Here is a 20,758-nt window from a genome sequence, read left to right on the forward strand (position 1 = left end):
GTTTTCCTTTCTTCCTTCCTTCCTTCCCTGCATGTGTGCCTGTGTAACAGAGTGTTGTGTATGGTGTGTGGTATATGCAAGTTTGCAGATGTACATGTCCCACATGTGCAGAGACCACAGGAAAACATCAGGTTTCCTCCTCTATTGTTCTTCCACATTTTTCCTTGAGAGGGAGTCTGTCCATCAACCTGGAGTGGCCATGCCCAGCTTTTCAGTTTGTTTGTTTTTCTAATGTGGGTGATGGGGAATAGAACACTGGAGGTCTCAAGCCCTTTCAGGCTAGTACTCTTATCTGCTGAGCCATCTTCCTAGCCCCTTTCTGATTTTGAAAACTTTTTACTCATTTGCACATGTGTATGGATGTGCCAGGGCCTCCTGACTCTGCAAATGAACACAAGACATGCCAAACACTTGTGCCACTTATTGCATCTGCCTTACATGGGTGTTTTGGGAACTGAACCCAGGCCATCAGGTCTTACAAGAAAGCACCTTTCATCACTGAACCTTCTCCCAGCCCCCTTGTGCTTTTAGACATGATTCCCCTCCACCACACACCCACCTGTTTTTCCTAGTCTTACTGATTCTGGAGTTTTGTGTTTTTTTTTTTTTTTTTTTTTTTTTTTTTTTTGGTTTGGGTTTTTTTGCTTGTTTGATGTGTTTGCAAGCCCTAGCGATTCTCTAGCTTCTCACAGAACTGGGTTACAGATGTGCATGACCACACCCAGTTGTTTACAGGAGTGCTTGAAGACTCAAATGTGGACAGTATCAGGCCCCCTCACTTGTACAGGAAGTATACTCAACTACTGAGCCATCTTTTTAGCCCCTAAGGGTGTATGTAGGCCAGGTTAGCCTGGAATTTGTTTTTCAAGATAGGGTCTCGCTCTAGCCCACGTTTACCTGAAATTCATAATGTAATCTCAGGGTGGTTTCGAACTCATGGTGATCCTCCTACCTCTGCCTCCCTAGTGCTGTGATTAAAGGCATGTGCCACCATGCCCAGCTAATACTTTCTTATTCTTAAATAAAGTGCTCAGGAAGCAGCTTCAAGTTCCTCCTTCTAATGGTATTGCTTCTCTTCTGCTCGAGCCTCCCTGGAGACAAAGGTACAGTCATAGGGCCATCCCTTGTGAGCCCAGACAGCAGTTAAGCTTAGCAGTAGAACATCAGCTCTGCAGTGTTGGAGAGGCTGACCAAGGAGCCCTAGCAATCATATTTTCACCCCACTCAGTGCTAGAGTTGCAGGCATAATCTTGCCTTAGCAATTCTGTTGCTTCCAACCTGCTTAGAGTTGAGGTTAGAGGCTGACTTTTTGTGTAGGTCCTGGGATAAAACTCAGGTTGCACATTTGTGCAGCAAGAACTCATAACTTCTGAGCCATTGCCTGAGCACCTATTGTGGGACTTCTGAGCATGGGATCTTTCCCAGCCCAGGAGTAAGGTTGCGACGTGCATATGGTAGATAATACTCTACAGTGCACAGATGGGCTGAGCCCAGATTCTGCTACCTTCCAGCCCTCTCGTGTAAAAGAAGCACACACCCATTAGCATATTGAGCCATCTCTGGAATAAATCCAACCTGGTGTGGCTGCAGTTGGGCATGCTCTGGACAGAGCCAGACAGGAAGTATTCTTGGCCTTGTGAGCCAAATGTTCTTACCAGTCAACTCTGACACTGTAGCATGAAAGCAGCCAAATGCAGTATGGATGGAAATGGGTATAGGTGTGTTCCAAGAAAAGTTTACTTACAAAAGCAGGCAGAGTGCCAGAATGCTTTGGGGAAGAAGACCTTTACAAATATCTTCCAGGGTCTCTCATTGCTATGAAGGGGGCAGAAGCCACCTTCCTGTTTTTCATGCACTTGTACAGGAAAGCACAGAACACAATGTAGTCCACAGGGATCTTCACACTGCCCAGGTTCACAGTGTAGCAGGGTCCTGAAGTGAAATACCTGAGGCTCAGGCAGGTAAGTGCCACCTCACTCCAATGGTGACAGAAGCATTCCTGCGCAGATGGGCAGGGGGAGATGGCTCAGTGGTTCAACGTGCTTGCTTGCAAAGCTTGCTGGCCCACACTCAATTCCCAAGGCATCCATGTAAAATCAGATGCAAGGTACAATGGCACAAGGGTCTGTTTGTTCATGATGGCAAGGGTACCAGGAGCACATGTGCACACTCAATGCACACATGCAGGCACATATATGAATAAATAAAAATCTTAAAATCACATCATACAAAATCCACATTTAATGTTAATAGCCTTGATATCTTCAAGAAAATATTCCCATCAGATATTTATGAGAAATATGGCACTATTTCAATGCTGACAACCAATACAAATGTATAAAAAACAAAACACTATGACTTAGGTAAACAATTGACTGACTCACCCAGTAGGTTAGTTTATAACCACTGGTGTGAAGAGTTCATCATCTTTTACATTTCTTTCTTTGTAAAAGAAATATTTTATTTATTAGAAGGGGGCAGATAAAGAGAGAGAATGGCACATCAGGGCATCTAGCCACTGCAAACAAACTCCAGACAAATGAGCCACCTTGCACATCTGGCTTTACGTGGGTACTGGGGAATCAAACCTTGATACTTTGGCTTTGCAGGCAAAGGCCCTAATTGCTAAGCAATCTCCCCAGCCCTCTTAATTTTCTGCTAAATCTGCTTTTGAGATTCAATTGTAACATTTTTAAATCATCTTTACAGAATAGGTTTTCTTTGCCTGTTTTTGTTTTTGAGTGGTACTGGGGAAGGAACAAACCCAGAGTCCAGCATAAGCTAGGCAATTGCTCTCCTACACAGCAGCAAGAATTTGAAAATAGTACAGAGCAGCCAGCAGTGGCAAGACACTCCTATGATCCCAGCACTGGGGAAATAAAGGCTATATGAGAACCTGTCTCAAAAAAGAGGGCCAGTGAGATGGCGCAATGCTAAAGCGCTTATTGTACAAGCATGAGGACCTGAGTTTGGATCCCCAGAGCCCACATCAAACCAGAAGCAGTAGTACACTGCTATGATCTCAAGAGTGCCTGTGGTGAAATAGTTGGTAGAGACAGAGAATCCCTGGAAACACACAGGCCAGCTAGTTTGATGTCCACAGAAGAAAACAACAGACTTGCCTTCAACAAAATAGAAGGCAAGGACCAGTATCCAAGATTGTATTGTGACCTCTACAAGCACACTGTGGCATATGCACACCTTATCCCAAGCATAAAGATTAAAAAAGAAAATGGTAACAGGGCATGTTGGCGCACACCTTTAATCCCAGCACTCGGGAGGCGGAGGTAGGAGTTCGAGGCCACCCTGAGACTACATAGTAAATTCCAGGTCATCCTGGGCTACAGTGAGATCCTACCTTGAAAGAACCAAAATAAAATAAATAATAAATAATTTAAAAGATAAAAGAAAAATAAAAAAGAAAACGAGGGCTGGAGAGATTGCTTAGTGGTTAATGCACTTGCCTGCAAAGCCAAAGAACCCAGGATCAATTCCCCAGTACCCACATAAAGCTATATGCACAAGGTGGCGCATGCATCTGGAGTTCATTTGCAGTGGCTGCAAGCCCTGGCACACCCTTTCTCTCTCTCTTAAATAAGTCAGTAATTTTGTTTTAATTTTAAAAAGAAAATGACACAAGGATTTCCCATATACACTTCCCCTGGATTTGATTTTCTACTTCTGGGTCTGATGCACAAAATGTACTGCCCTAATGCCATAGAAACAAGAGGAGTAGGGCGCAGTGTGCCAAATTCCTGTGAGCTAAAGTGACAGGGCAGGATGGATGCTGCAAACAATCAAGAGGAAAGAAATGGACCAGGTGGAAGAAAGCAAAGGAGAGAGAAAAACACCCAGAGAATATGGCACACACACTGATTTTGCCTGCTAAATGTTTATGTTGGTATTTTTTGGGGGGTGGGCGGGTTTGGTTTATTTTAAGTAATGGGAGAAACAGACTAATCCAGAGCCTAGGTAAATAGCACACAAGAACTGACCGACCCTAACTGTGCTTTCAGCAAAAGCTCATGGATTCACCCACACCTGCTTCGCAGCTTGGGATCATTTGGACAAGCCAGGCTAAATTTCATCTTGACATTATTAATTCTTTGTGAAAGTTTACTAAGCAAACGAACAGAATAAACAGGGGAAATGTTGAGTATTTGCTCTGGGGGCAGCAAAAGCAAACGGACAACTTTCAGATCCATTCTAATTATATGCATGTGCTGAACTTTTCTCTAATTACCAAGTTATTAAAAAACTGAGAAAACAAAAAAAAATACTGAGCAAGAATTTTGTTTTCTAAATCAACCCACTGGAATAGAAAGGTGAAAATCTTCATAGGCAGAGGATGCTCTCACCACCAATCCACATGGGCAAACACTAGGCTTCCTGCAAGCAGAGGGAACTCACAGAGCATCCCTGCTTTGAGTGGGGCATGTGGCATGCCTGTAATCCTTGCACCAGAGGACAGGAGGGTGGGGAGTTCAAGGTCATGTTTTCCTACATAGTGCGTTTGAGGACAGCTTGATCTACAAGAGACTCTATCTGGGCAGGGGAGGAGGAAGAAGGAAGGGTGGGAAGGAGGGAGAGAGAAGGAAAGAGGGAATGATGGTGGGGGGAGAGAGAAGGAGAGGACAGGAGAAAGGAGGGAGAGCAAGATGAAGGAGGAAGGGGAGAGGAGGTGTGAGGGAGACCAAAAAAGAGGAGGAAGAAGAAGAGAGAGACGGTGGGGGGATGGAGGAAATGGAGGGGGGAAAGACAAAGACTTCCTCTCCCAACAGCAACACTTTGGGATATCTATTAACTTGCACATACTGACATCATCAGCTACCACTAGAAATATTTTAATTTTCTTTTCCCAATTGTTTGAGATAAGGGCATGCTATATAGCCCAGGCTGGCCTCAAACTCCCAATCCTCCTGCCTCAGCCTCCCAAGCACTGGGATGACAGACATACACCAGCACACCTGGACAAAATGTCAAGTGTTTTCATATGTGTGTCACTGACTTCAGAAAGCAAAGCAGGCACATCACCTCCATGTCCTGATAGGAAATGGACTTGGAGAGGTCAAGTATGGTGAGATTCTAATCTGGGGCTGCTAGGTCCTCCAAAACCTAGCAGCACTACCCAGCTGCAGCACAGAGACAAACAGTACCTTCCCCAAGTCAAACCAATAGCCAGAGGTCAGCAGAAATTAGGATTTGCAGAATAAACCAAACTGTAGTCCAGTTTGAGGGGACGTGTGAGACATTTAATTTCTGTGAGTTCATGGAATAAGCATCTTTCTAATAAGGCCAGCTTGGCTTATCTAATTAGTTAGAATCATAAGTCATTAAGATACGTTTTACTTCAACCAATAGATATATGCCTATAAAAATTAGTTGTAAGTCAGGCTGAAGAAATGGATCAGTGATTAAGATGCTTGCCTGCAAAGCCTAAGGACCCATGTTCAATTCCCCAGTACCCAGATAAGCAAAATGCACAATGTGGCACATGTGTCTGGAATTCATTTGCAGTGGGTAGAGGCCCTGGTGTGCCCATTCTCTCTCTCTCTCCCTCTCTCTTTCAAAATAAATATTTTAAAAAAGAAAAGCCAAAAATTAGTTGTAAGTCAGTTTTTAAAATGAGAATAAAGCCAGGTATGGAGGTATACAATTTACTCCCAGCATTTGAAAGGCTGAGGTAGGAGGATCTCTGTTGAGTTCAAGGCCAGTCTGGGGCAGAGTAAGAACCTGCCGAGAAATAAATAAATGGATTAATAATTAAAAAAAATAAAAATGAGGGCTGGAGAGATGGCTTAACAGTTAAGGCACTTGCCTGCAATGCCAAAGGACCCAGGTTCTATTCCCCAGGGCCCACGTAAACTAGATGCACAAAGGGGAACACACATTTGGAGTTCATTTGCAGTGGCCAAAGGCCCTGGCACATCCATTCATTCTCTCTCTCTCTCTCTCTCTGTCTGTCTACTTGCCTATTTCTCTCTCTCAAATAATAAGTAAAAACTTTTTTTAAAATGAAAATGAAAAACAGTATGCTTTGAAGGTTAAGGTAAATAGTATAATTTTCCTTTTGTAACCAATCTGAAAATCAGCAGATATCTCCATGGCTGTAATTATCTAGAAGTGTGGAGACTGAAAAAAAGAAAAAAAAAAAAACTAGAAGTGATCTGATGGCTTCTGGAAGATGGTGTGCAGCAATGTTTCTCAAAGTATGTTCTCAAATCCCATGGAGAGGAAGGGCCTTCAAAATCACAACTTTTTGCATCAGAATTCTAAGACTTTCCTACTGTGTTGATTTTTATACTGAGAAAGCAAATATGGGTAAAACTACATTTAGCCTGAGGCTGTAGTGAAAAACTGTACCAGCAGCTATCATATTGTTTTTTTTAATCATATTCTTTACTGCTGTGCACTCACAAGAAAATATGAAATAATTTTCACTCAGAAATGTCTTAACAAAACAGTAAATATTGACTTTTGAAAATCTCAGCTCATCAGCATGTATCATTAAAAATATTTCATGTGAAAAGGATAGGAAGTATACATAAAGTACTAAAAATCAAAAACAATGGTTCATCTCAGAAAACATTCATGCAATTACTCAGGTTGCCAGATGAGCTAACAGTATTTTATATAATGTTATTTCTACTTGAATGAGTGACAAATTATGGCTCTTCAAACTTGGGTATCTGGCAGATATTCTCTTAAATACAAAGGAAGTCAGCCTGTCACTTCAGGGACATGCCTGACAGTATTTGTTACCAATGATAACATTCATGTTTTCAAGTGAGAGCAAGTGAAAACCCCGTTTCAACGACTGCAATTGCTTCCCAATACTTAATCTCTTTTGTAAAAAAATAAAAATAAAAAAAGGAGCCAGGTGTGGTGGCACATGGCTTTAATCCCAGCACTTGGAGGCTGAAGTAGAAGGATAGCTATGAGTTCCAGGTAACCCTGAGACTACATAGTGAATTCCAGGTCAGCCTGGGCTAGAGTAAAACCCTACCTCATAGAACCCCATTACCCAGAAAAAGAAAGTCAGAGATGGTGATGAACATTTTTAAATTTATTTTACTTTTTATAGACAGGGTTTAGGGCTGGAGAAACGACTTAGTGGTTAAGTTACTTGCCTGCAAAGCCAAAGAACCCAGGTTAGATTCCCCAGGACCCACGTAAACCAGATACACAAGGTGGCACATGCATATGGAGTTTGTTTGCAGTGGCTAGAGACCCTGGTGTGCCCATTTTCTCTATCTGCCTCTTTGTCTCTCTCAAATAAATATTAAAAAAAAAAAAAAGACAGGGCTGGAGAGATGGCTTAGCAGTTAAGGCATTTGCCTGCAAAGCCAAAGAATCCTGGTTAGACTCCCCAGGACCCATGTAAGCCAGATGCACAAGGCAGCACATACATCTGGAGTTCATTTGCAGTGGCTAGAGGCCCTAGAGCACCAATTCTTTCCCTTCTCTCTCTGCCTCCTTCTCTCAAATAAATAAATAAAATATATTTTTTAAAAAGGGGATGGAGAGATGGCTTAGCGGTTAAGCGCTTGCCTGTGAAGCCTAAGGACCCCGGTTCGATGCTTGATTCTCCAGGATCCACGTTAGCCAGATGCACAAGGGGGAGCACGCGTCTGGAGTTTGTTTGCAGTGACTGGAGGCCCTGGCACACCCATTCTCTTTCTCTCTCTCTCTCTCTGCATCTTTCTCTGTCACTCTAAAATAAATAAATAAAAATAAAACAAGCAAACCAAAAAAAAGACAGGATCTAGCTGGGCACACTGTCATACACCTTTAATCCCATCACTTGGGAAGCAAAGGTATGAGAATCACCATGAGCTCAAGGCTAGCTTGAGACTACATAGTGAATGCCAGGCCAGCCTGGGCTATAGCAACACCCTACCTCAAAAAAGCAAACCAAAACTAAACAAAAAAACTAGGACTGGAGATGTAGCTTAGTGGTTAAGGCACTTGCCTGTGAAGCCAAAGGACCCAGGTTCAATTCCCTAGTACTCATGTAAGTCAGATGTACAAGGTGGCACATGCATCTGGAGTTTGTTTGCAGTAGCTAAAGGCCCTAGCATGCCCATTCTTTCCCTGTCCTCTCAAATAAATAAATAAAAATACCTAGATTACAGATATGAACTACTATGCAGTGCTTGGATCACAGGTATGAACTATATCTGGCTCATCATGATTTTTTGATATTGTGTAATTTCTAGTGACAACATTTGGAGGATTTGCATGTTACAGAACCAATATCTTCCAAATGAACAATAGTTTATGTTATAAAATCATATATGGGGAAACCAGAAAGTCAAATTACCAGAGAGACCAATGGGATTTACTGAAACAGATTTCAAAGTTCACTAACCTAGTTTCAAATACTACAATGTGCCTGACCTTTAAGGAACTGTCACTTGGAGTCGGGCGTGATGGCGCACATTTTTAATCCCAGCACTTGGAACGCAGAGGTAGGAGGATTGCCATGAGTTCGAGGCCACCCTGAGAATACAGTGTTAATTCCAGGTCATCCTGAGCTAGAGTGAGACCCTACCTTGAATAACAAAAACAAACAAACAAACAAAAAAGAAACTGTCACTTGGGCTGGAGAGATGGCTTAGCAGTTAAGACACTTGCCTGCAAAGCCAAAGGATCTAAGGCTCGATTCTCCAGGACCCATGTAAGCCAGATGCACAAGATGGCACATGTGTCTGGAGTATTTTTGCGGCAGCTGGACGCCCTAGAGCACCCATTCTCTATCTCCGTCCCTCGCTCTGCTCCTTTTTCTTAGTTTCAAATAAATAAATAATTTTTTTTAAAGAAAGAAACTGTTACTTGAGGAATGCTTAGCACTGAAATATCTGTACCAAACCTTCCAAGACTCAGGGTCCATTGTGGAAGAGGTAGCAGGAAGAATTTAAGAGCCAAAGGAAGAATAGGACTCCTCATAATGTACTCTTCCAGACACAAAATGGCCTGGATATCCATGACCTTGCACTGCCTACACAAGACCAGTATAAAAGGAAGAAAAGATGATGCCATCAAAATAAAAGAGAGACTGATTGACAGGAGGAGGAGGGATATGTTGGAGAGTGGAGTTGTGAAGGGGGAGGTAGGGGATGGGAATTATCATGGTTTATTGTCTTAATTATGGAATTTGAAAATAATAATTAAAAAATTTAAACAAACTGTCACTTGCCAAATTTTGAAATCGTATCAAAGTGTCTGTAGTTATCTGAAAAGGCAGTGACAACACTCATCCCCATTCCAGCTACATATCTGTATGAGGCCAGCTGTTCATATCCATCAGCCAGAGTCTAGCTATTTTCCTTTTGTTCCCCTTTTGTTCTTTGACAAAAGTTCTCACTGTGTAACTCAGGTTACCCTTGAATTCATTATGTAGCCTAGGCTAGCCCAGAAGTCACAATCTGTCTGTCTCCTAAATGCTAGGATCATAGAAACACATAGCTAGTTCAACTATTTTCTATCAAATGATGCATAAAGGAGATCTGAAAAAATAGTAAAATAATGCAGGTAAAGTGGCTCATACCTGTAATCTCAGCCACAAAGGAGACTGAGGCAGGAAGATCAAAATTCAAGGCTTGCCTCAGCTACAAAACAAGTTCAAGGCAAGCCTGAACAATTGATTGTGACCTTGACTCAAGAAAGACAGGCTGGAGAGATGGCTTAGTGGTGAAGGCACTTGCCTGAGAAGCCTGAGGATTCATGTTTGACTCCCCAGATCCCTCATAAGCCAGACAAACAAGGTGACACAAGTGCACAAGGTGGCTCATGCATCTGGATTTTGACTGCAGTGGCTAGAGGCCCGGGCATGACAATTCTCTCTGTGTATCATTTTAAAAAGTTTGTTTTTTTTAAATTTTTTCATTTTAAAAAATTTTTTATTTATTTTTTTTCTTTTTCGAGGTAGGGTCTCACTCTAGCTCAGGCTGACCTGGAATTCACTATGGAGTCTCAGGGTGGCCTTGAACTCACGGTGATCCTTCTACCTCTGCCTCCCAAGTGCTGGGATTAAAGGTGTGCGCCACCACGCCCGGCTGTTTTTTTGTTTTTAATAAAAAGAAAGAAAAAAAATAAGGAAGAAGGCAAGCAAGCTGGGCATGGTGCTGCACATCTTCAATCCCAGCACTTGGGAGGAAGAAGGAGGAGGATCAATATGAGTTCAAGGCCAGCCTGGGACTACAAAGTAAGTTTCAGGTCAGCTTTGGCTAGAATGAAACCCTACCTTGAAAACCCACACAAAAAAGAAAAAAAGTAAATTAAAACAAGGCCACTCTTCCTATTATTTGGGGGGGGGCATATAAATATCATTAAAATTATTAATGTTCAGGAACATAAGCTTATTATTTTTTATTTTATTTATTTATTTATTTATTTAACAGAGAAAGAGGGGGAGAGAGTCTCAGAGAGTGGGCACACCAGGGCCTTAACCGCTAAGCCATCCCTCCAGCCCCTTTTTTAGATTATTTAAAAATATTTTATTTTTATTTATTTGACAGAGAAAGAGGGAGAGAGAGGGGCAATGGGCAAGCCAGGGCCTCCAGCCAATTCAAACAAACTCCAGATGCCTGTGCCCTCTTGTGCATCTGGCTAACGTGGGTCCTGGGGAATATAACCTGGGTCCTTTCGTTTTGCAGGCAAATGCCTTAACTGCTAAGTCATCCCTCCAACCCAGGCTTGTTATTTTTAAGTGAATTGACACGTTTTTACACTGTTTATTTTTAATATGCCAATATCGCAGATACGATACACACAAATCTCTTCTGGGGAAAGAGTGCAATGGTGTTTGAGGCCCAAAAGATACATGGACCTTTTCACAGGGCAACATTGTAAAAGACATTTTTATAGTACTTGGGAAGTACAAAACTGTCTTTGAGATGCATAGAAGACATTCAGCAAAAACATTTTTCCATGCTGCATTCAGCGGATATCAAAAGAATGCAAATGCCCCAGAATGCACAGCCGCACAACTAGAAAAATGACCTGAATTCTAGCACAGACTCTACCAGTCTCCCTAGACATCACTTTTCTCATCTGAAAACCTGGACTTCAGAGTAACAATTTCCAAGGTGCTTCCATAATTGTCAATATCATGATTCTAATCAGCTGCCTCTGGCCTTTAAGGCTGATTGGCAGTTAGGATATTTTGAGACAGGTCCTTTGGAAGGCAGTACACTGGAGCTGAGTGGGCAGCTTCGCTTTCAGAAAGGAAACCGATTTTTCAGTCACAACCCAAGGCTTGTACGAACAGACTCGTGCACTGGCAAACTCTGGAATGAAGACCTTTTAAAAACATCGTATCTCAAAAGGCCAACAGCTCCAGAAACAGTGTCTGGTTTTCTTACTCGTCTTGCCACATGCTAGCTGTTTGACTTTGGGCAGGCAAGCGACTTACTTTCTCTGAGCCTCAGTTTCCTAATCTGTGAAGTGGATCACACTATCTCCACGGACTGCCGAAGCTTAGCCAGGGGCTGAGGTCCAGGCACTGAGCAGTACTCTGCTAAACCCCAAAGCACACAGAAAGTGTTCCCAGGGGTCTCCCTCCACACCCTGTGCCAAGTTGCTTCTCGCGCAGCTGGCGAATGCGCTCCCAGGAACATGCTTACCTCCACGCCAACTCCTAGATCCCACACCGCCACGTCCCCGGACACCCAACGCCTCCCCGGACCTCCGCCCCTCCCTCCTCGCCGTAGATCCCTTCTCTGGACCCCTGGCCAGGAGCCAGGGAGGATCCCACAGCACCACAACTTGGCACAGAGTCCAAACCACTGACCACTCCCCCAGACGCTCCTCCCACCTCGGCCGCCAGGCCCCCTTCTCGCTCGGTCAGACCTCACACCATCGCGAGCCAGGGGGGCTAGAGGCCTAGCATTCGGCTCCGGGAGGACTCGGAGAGACGAGAGGACAACCACCCGACCTCCCGGCGGGGCCCACGGACACTAACCGTCCATCCCTAGAGGCGGCGGTTCCGGGTGCTCGAACCGGAAGAGACCCTTACACTGTTTGCAGTTCCCCTGGTTACTGCGAGGTTCCCGGCCAATGGCGGTACAGCTCGGCTCGCTAAGCCCGCCTCCCCGGGGCGTGACGTCACGACGGCGCGCTGGAACTCCCCCGTCGATCTTCGGCTTCGACCCGCCTTCCTGGGGTCTGCGCAGGCGTACTGCGCCGAGCTCCTGGCAGCGAGGTGCGCAGGCGTCCTGGGGCCCTGCTTAACTGTAGCAGCCATGGACGCGTTGGAGTCGTTGTTGGACGAAGTGGCCCTGGAGGGGCTCGATGGCTTGTGTCTGCCCGCGCTGTGGAGCCGACTGGAGTCCCGGTCGCCGCCCTTCCCGCTGCCGCTGGAACCCTACACGCAGGAGTTCCTGTGGCGGGCCCTGGCCACGCACCCGGGCATCAGCTTCTATGAAGAGCCTCGGGAGCGACCGGACCTGCAGCTCCAGGACCGGTCAGCCGCCAGGCCGGGGCCCGGGGCTCGACGGAGCTGGGTGGGGGGAGGTCGGGAGAGGAGAGGCGAGGAGCGGAGCGGGCGGGCGGGAGGAGCGCGGCGCCCAGACTGCTTGGGGTCCCTCCATCCTGGCAGGCCCCAGAAGTCTGGTGAAGTTGAGGGTCATGTGATGGCGTTCCATTATGTCCCTTTGTGTGTGACGGGGTTGATAATCTCTCTGGCGTCCTAGAGAATGTTCTCTAAGATGCACCATAGGATGGGAGCAGGAAGGTGGCTAACACTGTGGACAGGTGAAGTCCCCCCATAGTTAGTGACGTTAAGCTCAAGGCAAGTAGAGATGTGCATGGCACCAGACATTGCAATAAAACTAGTCGCGCAGTGTATCGGCCACTTCTCATGAGCTAGTTCCGTTCTGAGGTCCTGTTCTGAAGCGATTGAACTCAAGATGGTCTCAGAGACCCCGTGAGGCAGGTACTTTTATCTTCCCACGTTGCAGAGGAGGAAACAGCCACAGGGAGTGATTTAAGTAATTTGTGTAGGGATTCTGGGGGTAAGTGCTTTTGTTTGCTTTTAATCTGCTGTGCTGAAAGTCTAACTCAGCGAGTTTAGCATTCTAAGCCAGAGCTGTACTATCACCTCTAGCCTGTTTTTTTTTTTTTCTTTCAATTTTATTTTAAGAAGTATCTGACTATGCACCTCAGCCTGGCCTCAAACTCTCCCTCTGCCTCCGCCTCTCCAGTGCTTGGATTGCAGGCGTTCCCCACCACACCCACCAAGTCTGAACTCTTAAGCCGTATTGTGATGGTTAGGGGAGGTTCCTGGAGGAGGTAATAACATTTGAGAAAGGATTAAAGGTTGGATTTGGGCAGCCAGTTGACAAAGAATGATCTGAACAGACCTGGGCAAATATGAAAGCCTCGTGGAAGAGAAATAAGCTAACTTTGTCTGAAGTGTAGAATTGGAAGTAGAGAATGAGAAGTGACTGTTGCCACTTAAATATGCTTATTGTGAGCCAGGACCGTGCCAAGAAACATATTGCCAGTTTAATGTTTACAACAACCTGAAGAGGTGGGGATTATTACCCCATTAAAAAATTATTCAAGGGCTGGAGAGATGGCTTAACGATTAAAGCACTTGCCTGCGAAGCCTAATGACCCAGGTTCTATTCCCCAGTGCTCACGTGAGCCAGATGCACAAGGTGACACATGCATATGGAGTTTGCAGTGGCTAGAGACCCTGGTATACGCATTCTCTATCTATCTGCCTCTCTCTCTCCCTCGTAACATTCAAATAAATAAATAATTTTAAGCTTTTCAAGGTACAATTTCACTATAGCCCGGGCTGACCTGAAAATCATTGTGTGGTCTCAGGCTGGCCTCGAACTCAAAAAGATCCTCCTACCTCTGCCTTCCAAGTGCTGGGATTAAAAGCGTGCACCTCCATGCCTGGCCTAGTAAATAAGTATTTTTAAAAAGTGTGTTAAGGGTTAGGTGTGATAGTGAGTGACTTAGGAATTGAACCTCGACCAACAGGCTTTGCAAGCAAGCACCTTTAACCATTGAACCATCTCCCAGCCTTTGTTTTTCTTTCTTTTTTAAAAAAAATATTTTATTTATTTATGAGAATGAAGCAGAGAGAGAGACAGTGGGCATGTCAAGGCCTCCAGCCACTGCAGACAGATTCCAGATGCATGTGCTACATTCTACATCTGGCTTTAATTGAACCCAGCTCCATAGACTTTGCAGGCCAGTGCCTTAACCATTGAGCCATCTCTTTAGCTCTTACTCTGTTTTGCGTTTGTTTTTCATGATAGGGTGTCAGTCTAGCCCAGGCTGACCCTGGAATTCACTATATAGACTCAGGTGGCCTTTAACTTACAGCAATCCTCCTACCTCTGCCTCCCAAGTGCTGGGACTAAAGGCGTGTGGTACCACACCTAGCTAAGATATATTTTTTTTTTTATTCGAGAGAGAAAAAGATAGAGAGTATGGGTGCACGAGGCCCTCCTACCACTGCAAACAAATTCCAGATGCATGCGTGTGCCACTTTGTGCATCTGGCTTCATGTGGGTCCTGGGGAATCAATCCTGTGCAGTCAGGCTTGGTAAGCAGGTGCCTCTGAGCCATCTTCTCAGCCCTACCCTGTTTTTCAAAAGAGGAAATTGAGGCACAGGGGTTAAGTGTCCTGTTCAAAGTCATCAACTAGCAAGAACAGATTCTAGAAGTTGAATCCAGAGAGTCTGGGTCCAGAATCCACTTCACCCTTAGTCAAAGTCTACGGAGGGAATCACAAATTATTTAATCCACAAAAGAGCTTATTCTTTTTTTTTTAAAAAAAAAAGAACTAAAATATTTATTTTATTGATTGGAGAGAGAGAAAGAGGCGGTGGGGGTTGGGTATTGGGCACACCAGGGCATTCAGCTGCTGCAAATGAACTCCACACACATGCACCACCTTGTGTATCTGGCTTACGCCTTAACCACTAGGCCTATCTCTCCAGCCCAAGAGTCTATTCTTTTTTAAACAATTTTATTTTTATTTATTTATTTGATAGAGAGACTGGGCATGCCAAGGCCTCCAGCCACTGCAAACGAACTCCAGACCCATGTGTCACTTCCTGCATCTGGCTTTTGTGGGTACTGGGGAATTGACTTTGGGTCCTTAGGCTTTACAGGCAAGTGCCTTAACTGCTAAATCATCTGTCCAGTCCCTAAAAAACTTTTAGTTTATTTATTTGAGTTAGAAAGAGAAGGGTGGAGTGAGGCAGAGAGAAGAGAATGGGCGAACCACAGCAAATGAACTCCAGATGCATGTGCATCTGGCTTGCATGGATTCTGGGGAGTTGAACCTGGGTCCTTAGACTTCACAGGCAAATGCCTTAACCACTAAGTCATCTCTCCAGACCCCAAGAGTAATTCTTTAGCATAAAGACATTAGTAAGTCACTGAAGGTAAAGTCAGAATAGGAGCAGGGTAAAGCCAAGAGATTTGTAGTGATTGATCAACCAGTGTTGGACTGGTTTATCTTAACTGGGGTCTGGAATGAAGACAAGGTAGGTTCAAGACATACATACTAGGTAGCCAGAAATAGTGTTAAAAAATAGTGGTAATAGTGTAATTGCGGCACTTGGCTGAATCAGGAGAATAAGTAAAAGACTAGCTTGGGCAGTGTCAAGACCCCCCATGTAAAGAAATAAAAGGTGCCCAGGCCAGGAAGGTGGTTCAGTGGTTAAAGGTGCTTGCTTGCCTTCTGGTCTGGTTTTAGTTCCCAAGCCAGACTAAAAAGTGGCACAGGCATCTAGTGCTTATTTGCAAAGTTGAGACCTTAGTATGCCCTGTTCTCCACTTTTGTGCAAATAAATGTCAAATAAACAAACAAAAGATTATTAAATAGTACAGTGGAGAGCATTTGGTGACTGGATGTGGAGTGTGGGGAAAGGTGGCAATTAAGGACTGCCCACTCACACTCACTGCCTACTGCTGGGGCACCTGAATAAATACTGATCCCATCACAGAGAGAATCTGCAACATCAAGTGGGTGATTGAATCTGGTGGAATTGGGAGAGGTGCTGAAAGTACTTAAAGACTCCTTTGGATGGTCCAAGAGAATAATCTGCTTAGCAAACCCCTGGCTTCCTGGGAAGGAAAGGAGCCAGAGGGAGGGGGATTGGTCTTGACCTCTTAGTCATCCTGTGCAATCAGTAATTAAGGTTGTTGGCTGAGATCATCCCTAGGAGAGAGTATGTTGTTATTGGAGGCTTTCAGACTCCTCCCTGAGCTACACATACATTTGAAGGCTGGCTGGTAGAGGTAGAGCTGTCAACAAAGATTAAGACAGTGTGGTGAGAGGACAGGCCAGTTCTTCCTAGAAGCTGGGGGCAAGAGGGAGCAATTTAGCTGAGAATGGAGGCTTAAATAATTTATGTCCAAAATCACAAAAAAGGATAGTATGAAAACTTTTAAAAAAGCACATCATGGGCTAGAGAGATGGCTTAGCAGTTAAGGTGTTTGCCTGTGAAGCCTAAGAACCCAGGTTAGATTCTCCAGGTCCCACATAAGCCAGATGCACATGGTGACGCATGCATCTAGAGTTTGTTTGCAGTGGCTAAAGGCTCTGGCACATCCATTCTCACTTTATCTTTCTCCTCTCTCTCCCTCTCTCTGTCTCAAAAAAAAAAAAAAAGCACATGATATATAGATTGGATTCAGCCTTAAGCCATCTAGAGCAGGCTCCAAAGTTTTTAGCTTCCTGGATAAAGAATGAAATTCAGTGAAAGAGGGAGGTAGGAGGATCAGGAATTCAAAGGTCATCTTCTGACTACATAGAGGTCAAGGCCAATCGGTACATGCAACACTGTCTCAAAAAAAAAAGAAAAAAAGAAAAGAAAGGTAAGAACCTGCTTGTCAAGACTAACTGCAGGCTGTCTGCAGTGGTATCGACCTGTAATCCCAGCACTCTGGAAACGGGCTGCATCAGGAAGATTAAAAGTTCAGAGCTAACCCTGGTTACTTAAGTCTGTCTCAAAAAGCCAAAACAAATAAAAAGACTGCATTTGTGGGACAAGGAGACTGAGCAATCTCACCTCTTCTCTCTGGTCTCTGTTGGGGGTTGGCCAAACATACCAGTGTATTGTTTCTGAAGCTGACTTGGGGCTTCAAGTGTGTACTTTTCCCCCTAGATATGAAGAAATTGATTTGGAAACTGGAATTTTGGAGTCCAGAAGAGATCCTGTCTCTCTGGAAGATGTCTATCCCATTCATATGATCTTAGAGAATAAGGATGGCATCCAGGGCTCATGCCGGTACTTTAAGGAGAGGAAAGACATTACCAATAACATCCGGACCAAGTGCTTGCAGCCTCGATGTACAATGGTGGAAGCCTTTGCCAGGTAAGCTGACTGACTTGCACCGTCAAAAATTCTCAGGCATTAGAATGCTCTAGGGTCTGGGTTGTAGCCAGGCACTTAGCTCTGGTGCCCTGAGTGTCTGCCAAAGTTCACCAGCCCTGCACTGAGCCTTCCTCAACCCTCATGTTACAGTCAGGTTCACATTGCTGACAGAAATCACCCAAGAGCAGCTTGTGGGGGGGGGGGGGGAACGGCTTATTTTGGCTTACAGACTTGAGGGGAAGCTTCATGATGGCAAGGAAAATGATGACATGAGCAAAGAGTGGACATCACCCCCTGGCCGACATCAGTGGACAATATCAACAGGACAGTGTGCCTGCCCCCAAAAATATGCTCCCTCCAGGAGGTGTTAATTCTCAAATCTCCATCAGCTGGGAACCTAGCATTCAGAACACCTAAGTTTATGGGGGACACCTGAATCAAACCACCATGCCTCACTTCACTCTTGCAGACTGATGGATGTAGGGAATCCTGAATTCTCATGTATTTTTTCCCCCTACTGGGTGCCCAACCTCATCCTACCTCCCTTCCTGCTATGCAGGTCAAGGAGGAGCTTCCATTGTGAACCCTCCTCACTCCTCCTCCTCCCTCCTCATCAGAGGAGCTGAGATGCAGCAGTCCTATCTTGAATTGGTGGTCTGGCTGCTTCTCTCTTCTCCTTCCCCTCCTTTGAGCCTAGCTCCACATTCCTCATGCCATTTCCCACCAACCTGTTTTCTGGGCTTTCTCTGCAATTTTCACTTTTCCCATCCTCTCAGGCTTTCTCTTCAACATGCTAACGTAGCTCACTCCCTTCACAATAGACCTTTTCTTTACTGTCCACTGTCCTGCTGCTTAGAAGAGATAGCTGCTTTCTCTGCTTCTCCCTCTGCACCTCCCTTTGCCTCTGCCCCTGCAGACTTGATTCCTGACTATCCCTTTACTACCCTTGACCTCCAAGACCCTAAACCTGCTGCAGCGTGGATTCCTTAGGGCTTGCCTTACCTGGTTTTCCTCACCAGCTTCAGGGTGTCCTTCCTTGTTCCTTTCACCCTGTCAGTGTTGGTTGCTTCCAGGATATCTGTTCCCTCAACCTCTTTTCCAAGTGCTACATTTGGTATTTCAGTATTTTTATACTATATGTTCATCAGTCACTTTGAGTTCTTTTCTCTCATGTCTTTATTCTGGTCAGAGGCATTCCCACGCTTCAGGCTTTGTAAACCATCAACTTGGGTTTCTTCCTAGGCCCCTTCTCTCTGTGGCTTTCACATTCTTGTATCCACTACATCCTGCTGACTTAACCTTCTAAATTTTTCTGAAGTGAATGCAAAACTTCCTCCTTCCCATTGGGCCTTTCTCTCCATGGCCTTCTATACTATGTGGAGGTTTGTTTTTGTTTTTGTTTTTTTCCTAAGATGGAAATGAGGTGGATGGATAGTATTCTGATATTGATGACCAGAGTGGGGTTGTGGTCTTGTTTCATTTCATTGGTTTTGTGTGTGTGTGTGTGTGTGTGTGTGTGTATTTTATTAACAATATCCATGATTGCAAATAATATCCCATGACATTGCCCTCCCTTCCCACACTTTCTTATGTAGGTAGTGTCAGGCACTGTAAAATGGATATCCAGACCATTTTGTGTCTGGTGGATCACGTTGTAAGGAGTCCTACCTTCCCGTTGGCTCTTACATTTGTTCCACCACCTCTTTCCCAATGTACCCTGAGCCTTGGAAGGTGTGGTAGAGATATTTCAGTGCTGAGCACTCCTGTCACTTCTTTCCAGCACCATGATGCCTTCTGAGTCATCCCAAGGTCACTGCCATCTGAAAAGAGAAGATTCTCTACCAAAAGTGAGAGTAGCATTAATATATGGGTATGAACATTAAGGGGAGTGCTTAATGGGCAGTTTGATGAGCATGATATATACATTTAGCCAGACAGCATCAGACGTTAACACCCCTCGGGCTCATGACTACCACTATTGTAGATCTTCAGTATCAGGTATTCCCTCCCATGGAGTAGGCCTCCAGCCAACTAGAGGGCAGTTGGATTCTACCACGACAAATGTTCCACTATTGCACCCGTTGGCTCCTGGCGAGCCAAATATAAGGTTTGCAGTGTCCACTGTTGAGTATCTTCAGTAGTATTTCTCTTTCTCCCATTGAACTGCATGCAGAATGGCTTCTTCCAGCTTTCTGTCAGCTGGTCTACATGGAGGAGGTTATCACCTCAGTTCCAGCAGGACTTCTCAGTGGCCTTGCAGCCCAAATATGTAGAGTCTTCAGCAATAGGGTCTTACCATCAATTCCTGGTGGGAAGCCAAGGGCCTTGGGAATGGCCTATAATGTTTTGGGAGCATCAGGGACTTCCCTGGCCAACAACTCACTGGAAGGTCTCCCATCCCTGGCAATGAAAATTTTCTAGTAAAACTCTGTGGCTCTTGAGGGTTCCATTATCCAGAAAGGTAGGTTTCCATATGATTTATTTATATCCTCTTAGATTTTGATAAGCCCTCCCTCCACCTTTCCTTTACTCAGTCTCTTCTGCTGACCTCACTTAGGCCTTTTCACCTCCATTAATCTATCCTTCTACTTACATATATACAATGCCATCCTATTAAGTACACCCCTCCCTTTCTCTTCCCTTTATATCTCTTTTCTAGCTTGTTGGCCTTTGCTACTGAGTTTTCTTCCTACTCACACAGAAGTCCCATCATCTGTAGCTAGGATCCAATATGAAAGACAATACGTGATGCTGGCTTCCTGGGCCTGGGTTACCTCACTTAGTATAATCCTTTCCAGATCCATCCATTTTCCTAAAAATTTCATAACTTCAATTTTCTTTACCGCTGAGTAGAATTCCATTGTATAAATGTGCCATATCTTCATTATCCACTCATCAGTTGAGGGACATCTGGGCTGGTTTCATTTCCCAGCTATTGTGAATTGAGTGGCAATAAACATGGTTGAGCAAGTTTCTCTAAGGTAATGAGATGAATCCTTAGGATATATGCCTGGGAGTGCTATAGCTGGGTCATGTGGTAGATCTATTTTTAGCTGTGTTAGGAACCTTCACACTGATTTCCACAATGGCTGGACTAGATTGCATTCCCACCAACAGTAGAGAAGGGTTCCTCTTTCTCCACATCCTTGCCAGCATTTGTGGTCATTTGTTTTCATGATGGTAACCAATCTGACAGGAGTAAGGTGGAATCTCAATGTAGTTCTAATCTGCATTTCCCTGATGACTAGGGATGTAGAACATTTTTTAGATGCTTATATGCCATCTGTATTTCTTTTGAGAAAACTATTTAGTTCCATAGCCCATTTTTTAATTGGGTTGATTTCTAATTATTTAATGTTTTGAGTTCTTTGTATATCCTAGATATTAATCCTCTATCAGGTATA

At 44.5% G+C, this 20,758-nt stretch overlaps 2 protein-coding genes across 7 annotated transcripts in view; one reads left to right on the top strand and one right to left on the bottom strand.

The window, feature by feature from the left end:
- Katnip (katanin interacting protein) overlaps window positions 1–12,024 on the bottom strand; it is a 223,978-nt gene extending 211,954 nt beyond the window's left edge. For 5 of the 6 annotated variants that reach the window (XM_045131100.1, XM_012951121.2, XM_045131101.1 and 2 more), the window contains exon 1: window positions 11,966–12,024. In XM_045131100.1, the coding sequence (XP_044987035.1) occupies window positions 11,966–11,972 (7 nt within the window). In that variant the 5' untranslated portion in view covers window positions 11,973–12,024. The remainder of the gene's footprint in view (window positions 1–11,965) is intronic. The other variant, XM_045131099.1, reaches the window with a different exon arrangement.
- Window positions 12,025–12,213: 189 nt separating this feature from the next.
- The window catches only part of Gtf3c1 (general transcription factor IIIC subunit 1), an 80,373-nt gene continuing 71,828 nt past the window's right edge, over window positions 12,214–20,758 (top strand). Inside the window, exons 1-2 of the mRNA XM_045131851.1 lie at window positions 12,214–12,466; window positions 17,145–17,354. Coding sequence (XP_044987786.1) covers window positions 12,246–12,466; window positions 17,145–17,354 — 431 coding nt within the window. The 5' untranslated portion in view covers window positions 12,214–12,245. The remainder of the gene's footprint in view (window positions 12,467–17,144; window positions 17,355–20,758) is intronic.

Source organism: Jaculus jaculus, chromosome 12 (genome assembly GCF_020740685.1).
Source record: "Jaculus jaculus isolate mJacJac1 chromosome 12, mJacJac1.mat.Y.cur, whole genome shotgun sequence".
Lineage (NCBI taxonomy): Eukaryota > Metazoa > Chordata > Mammalia > Rodentia > Dipodidae > Jaculus > Jaculus jaculus.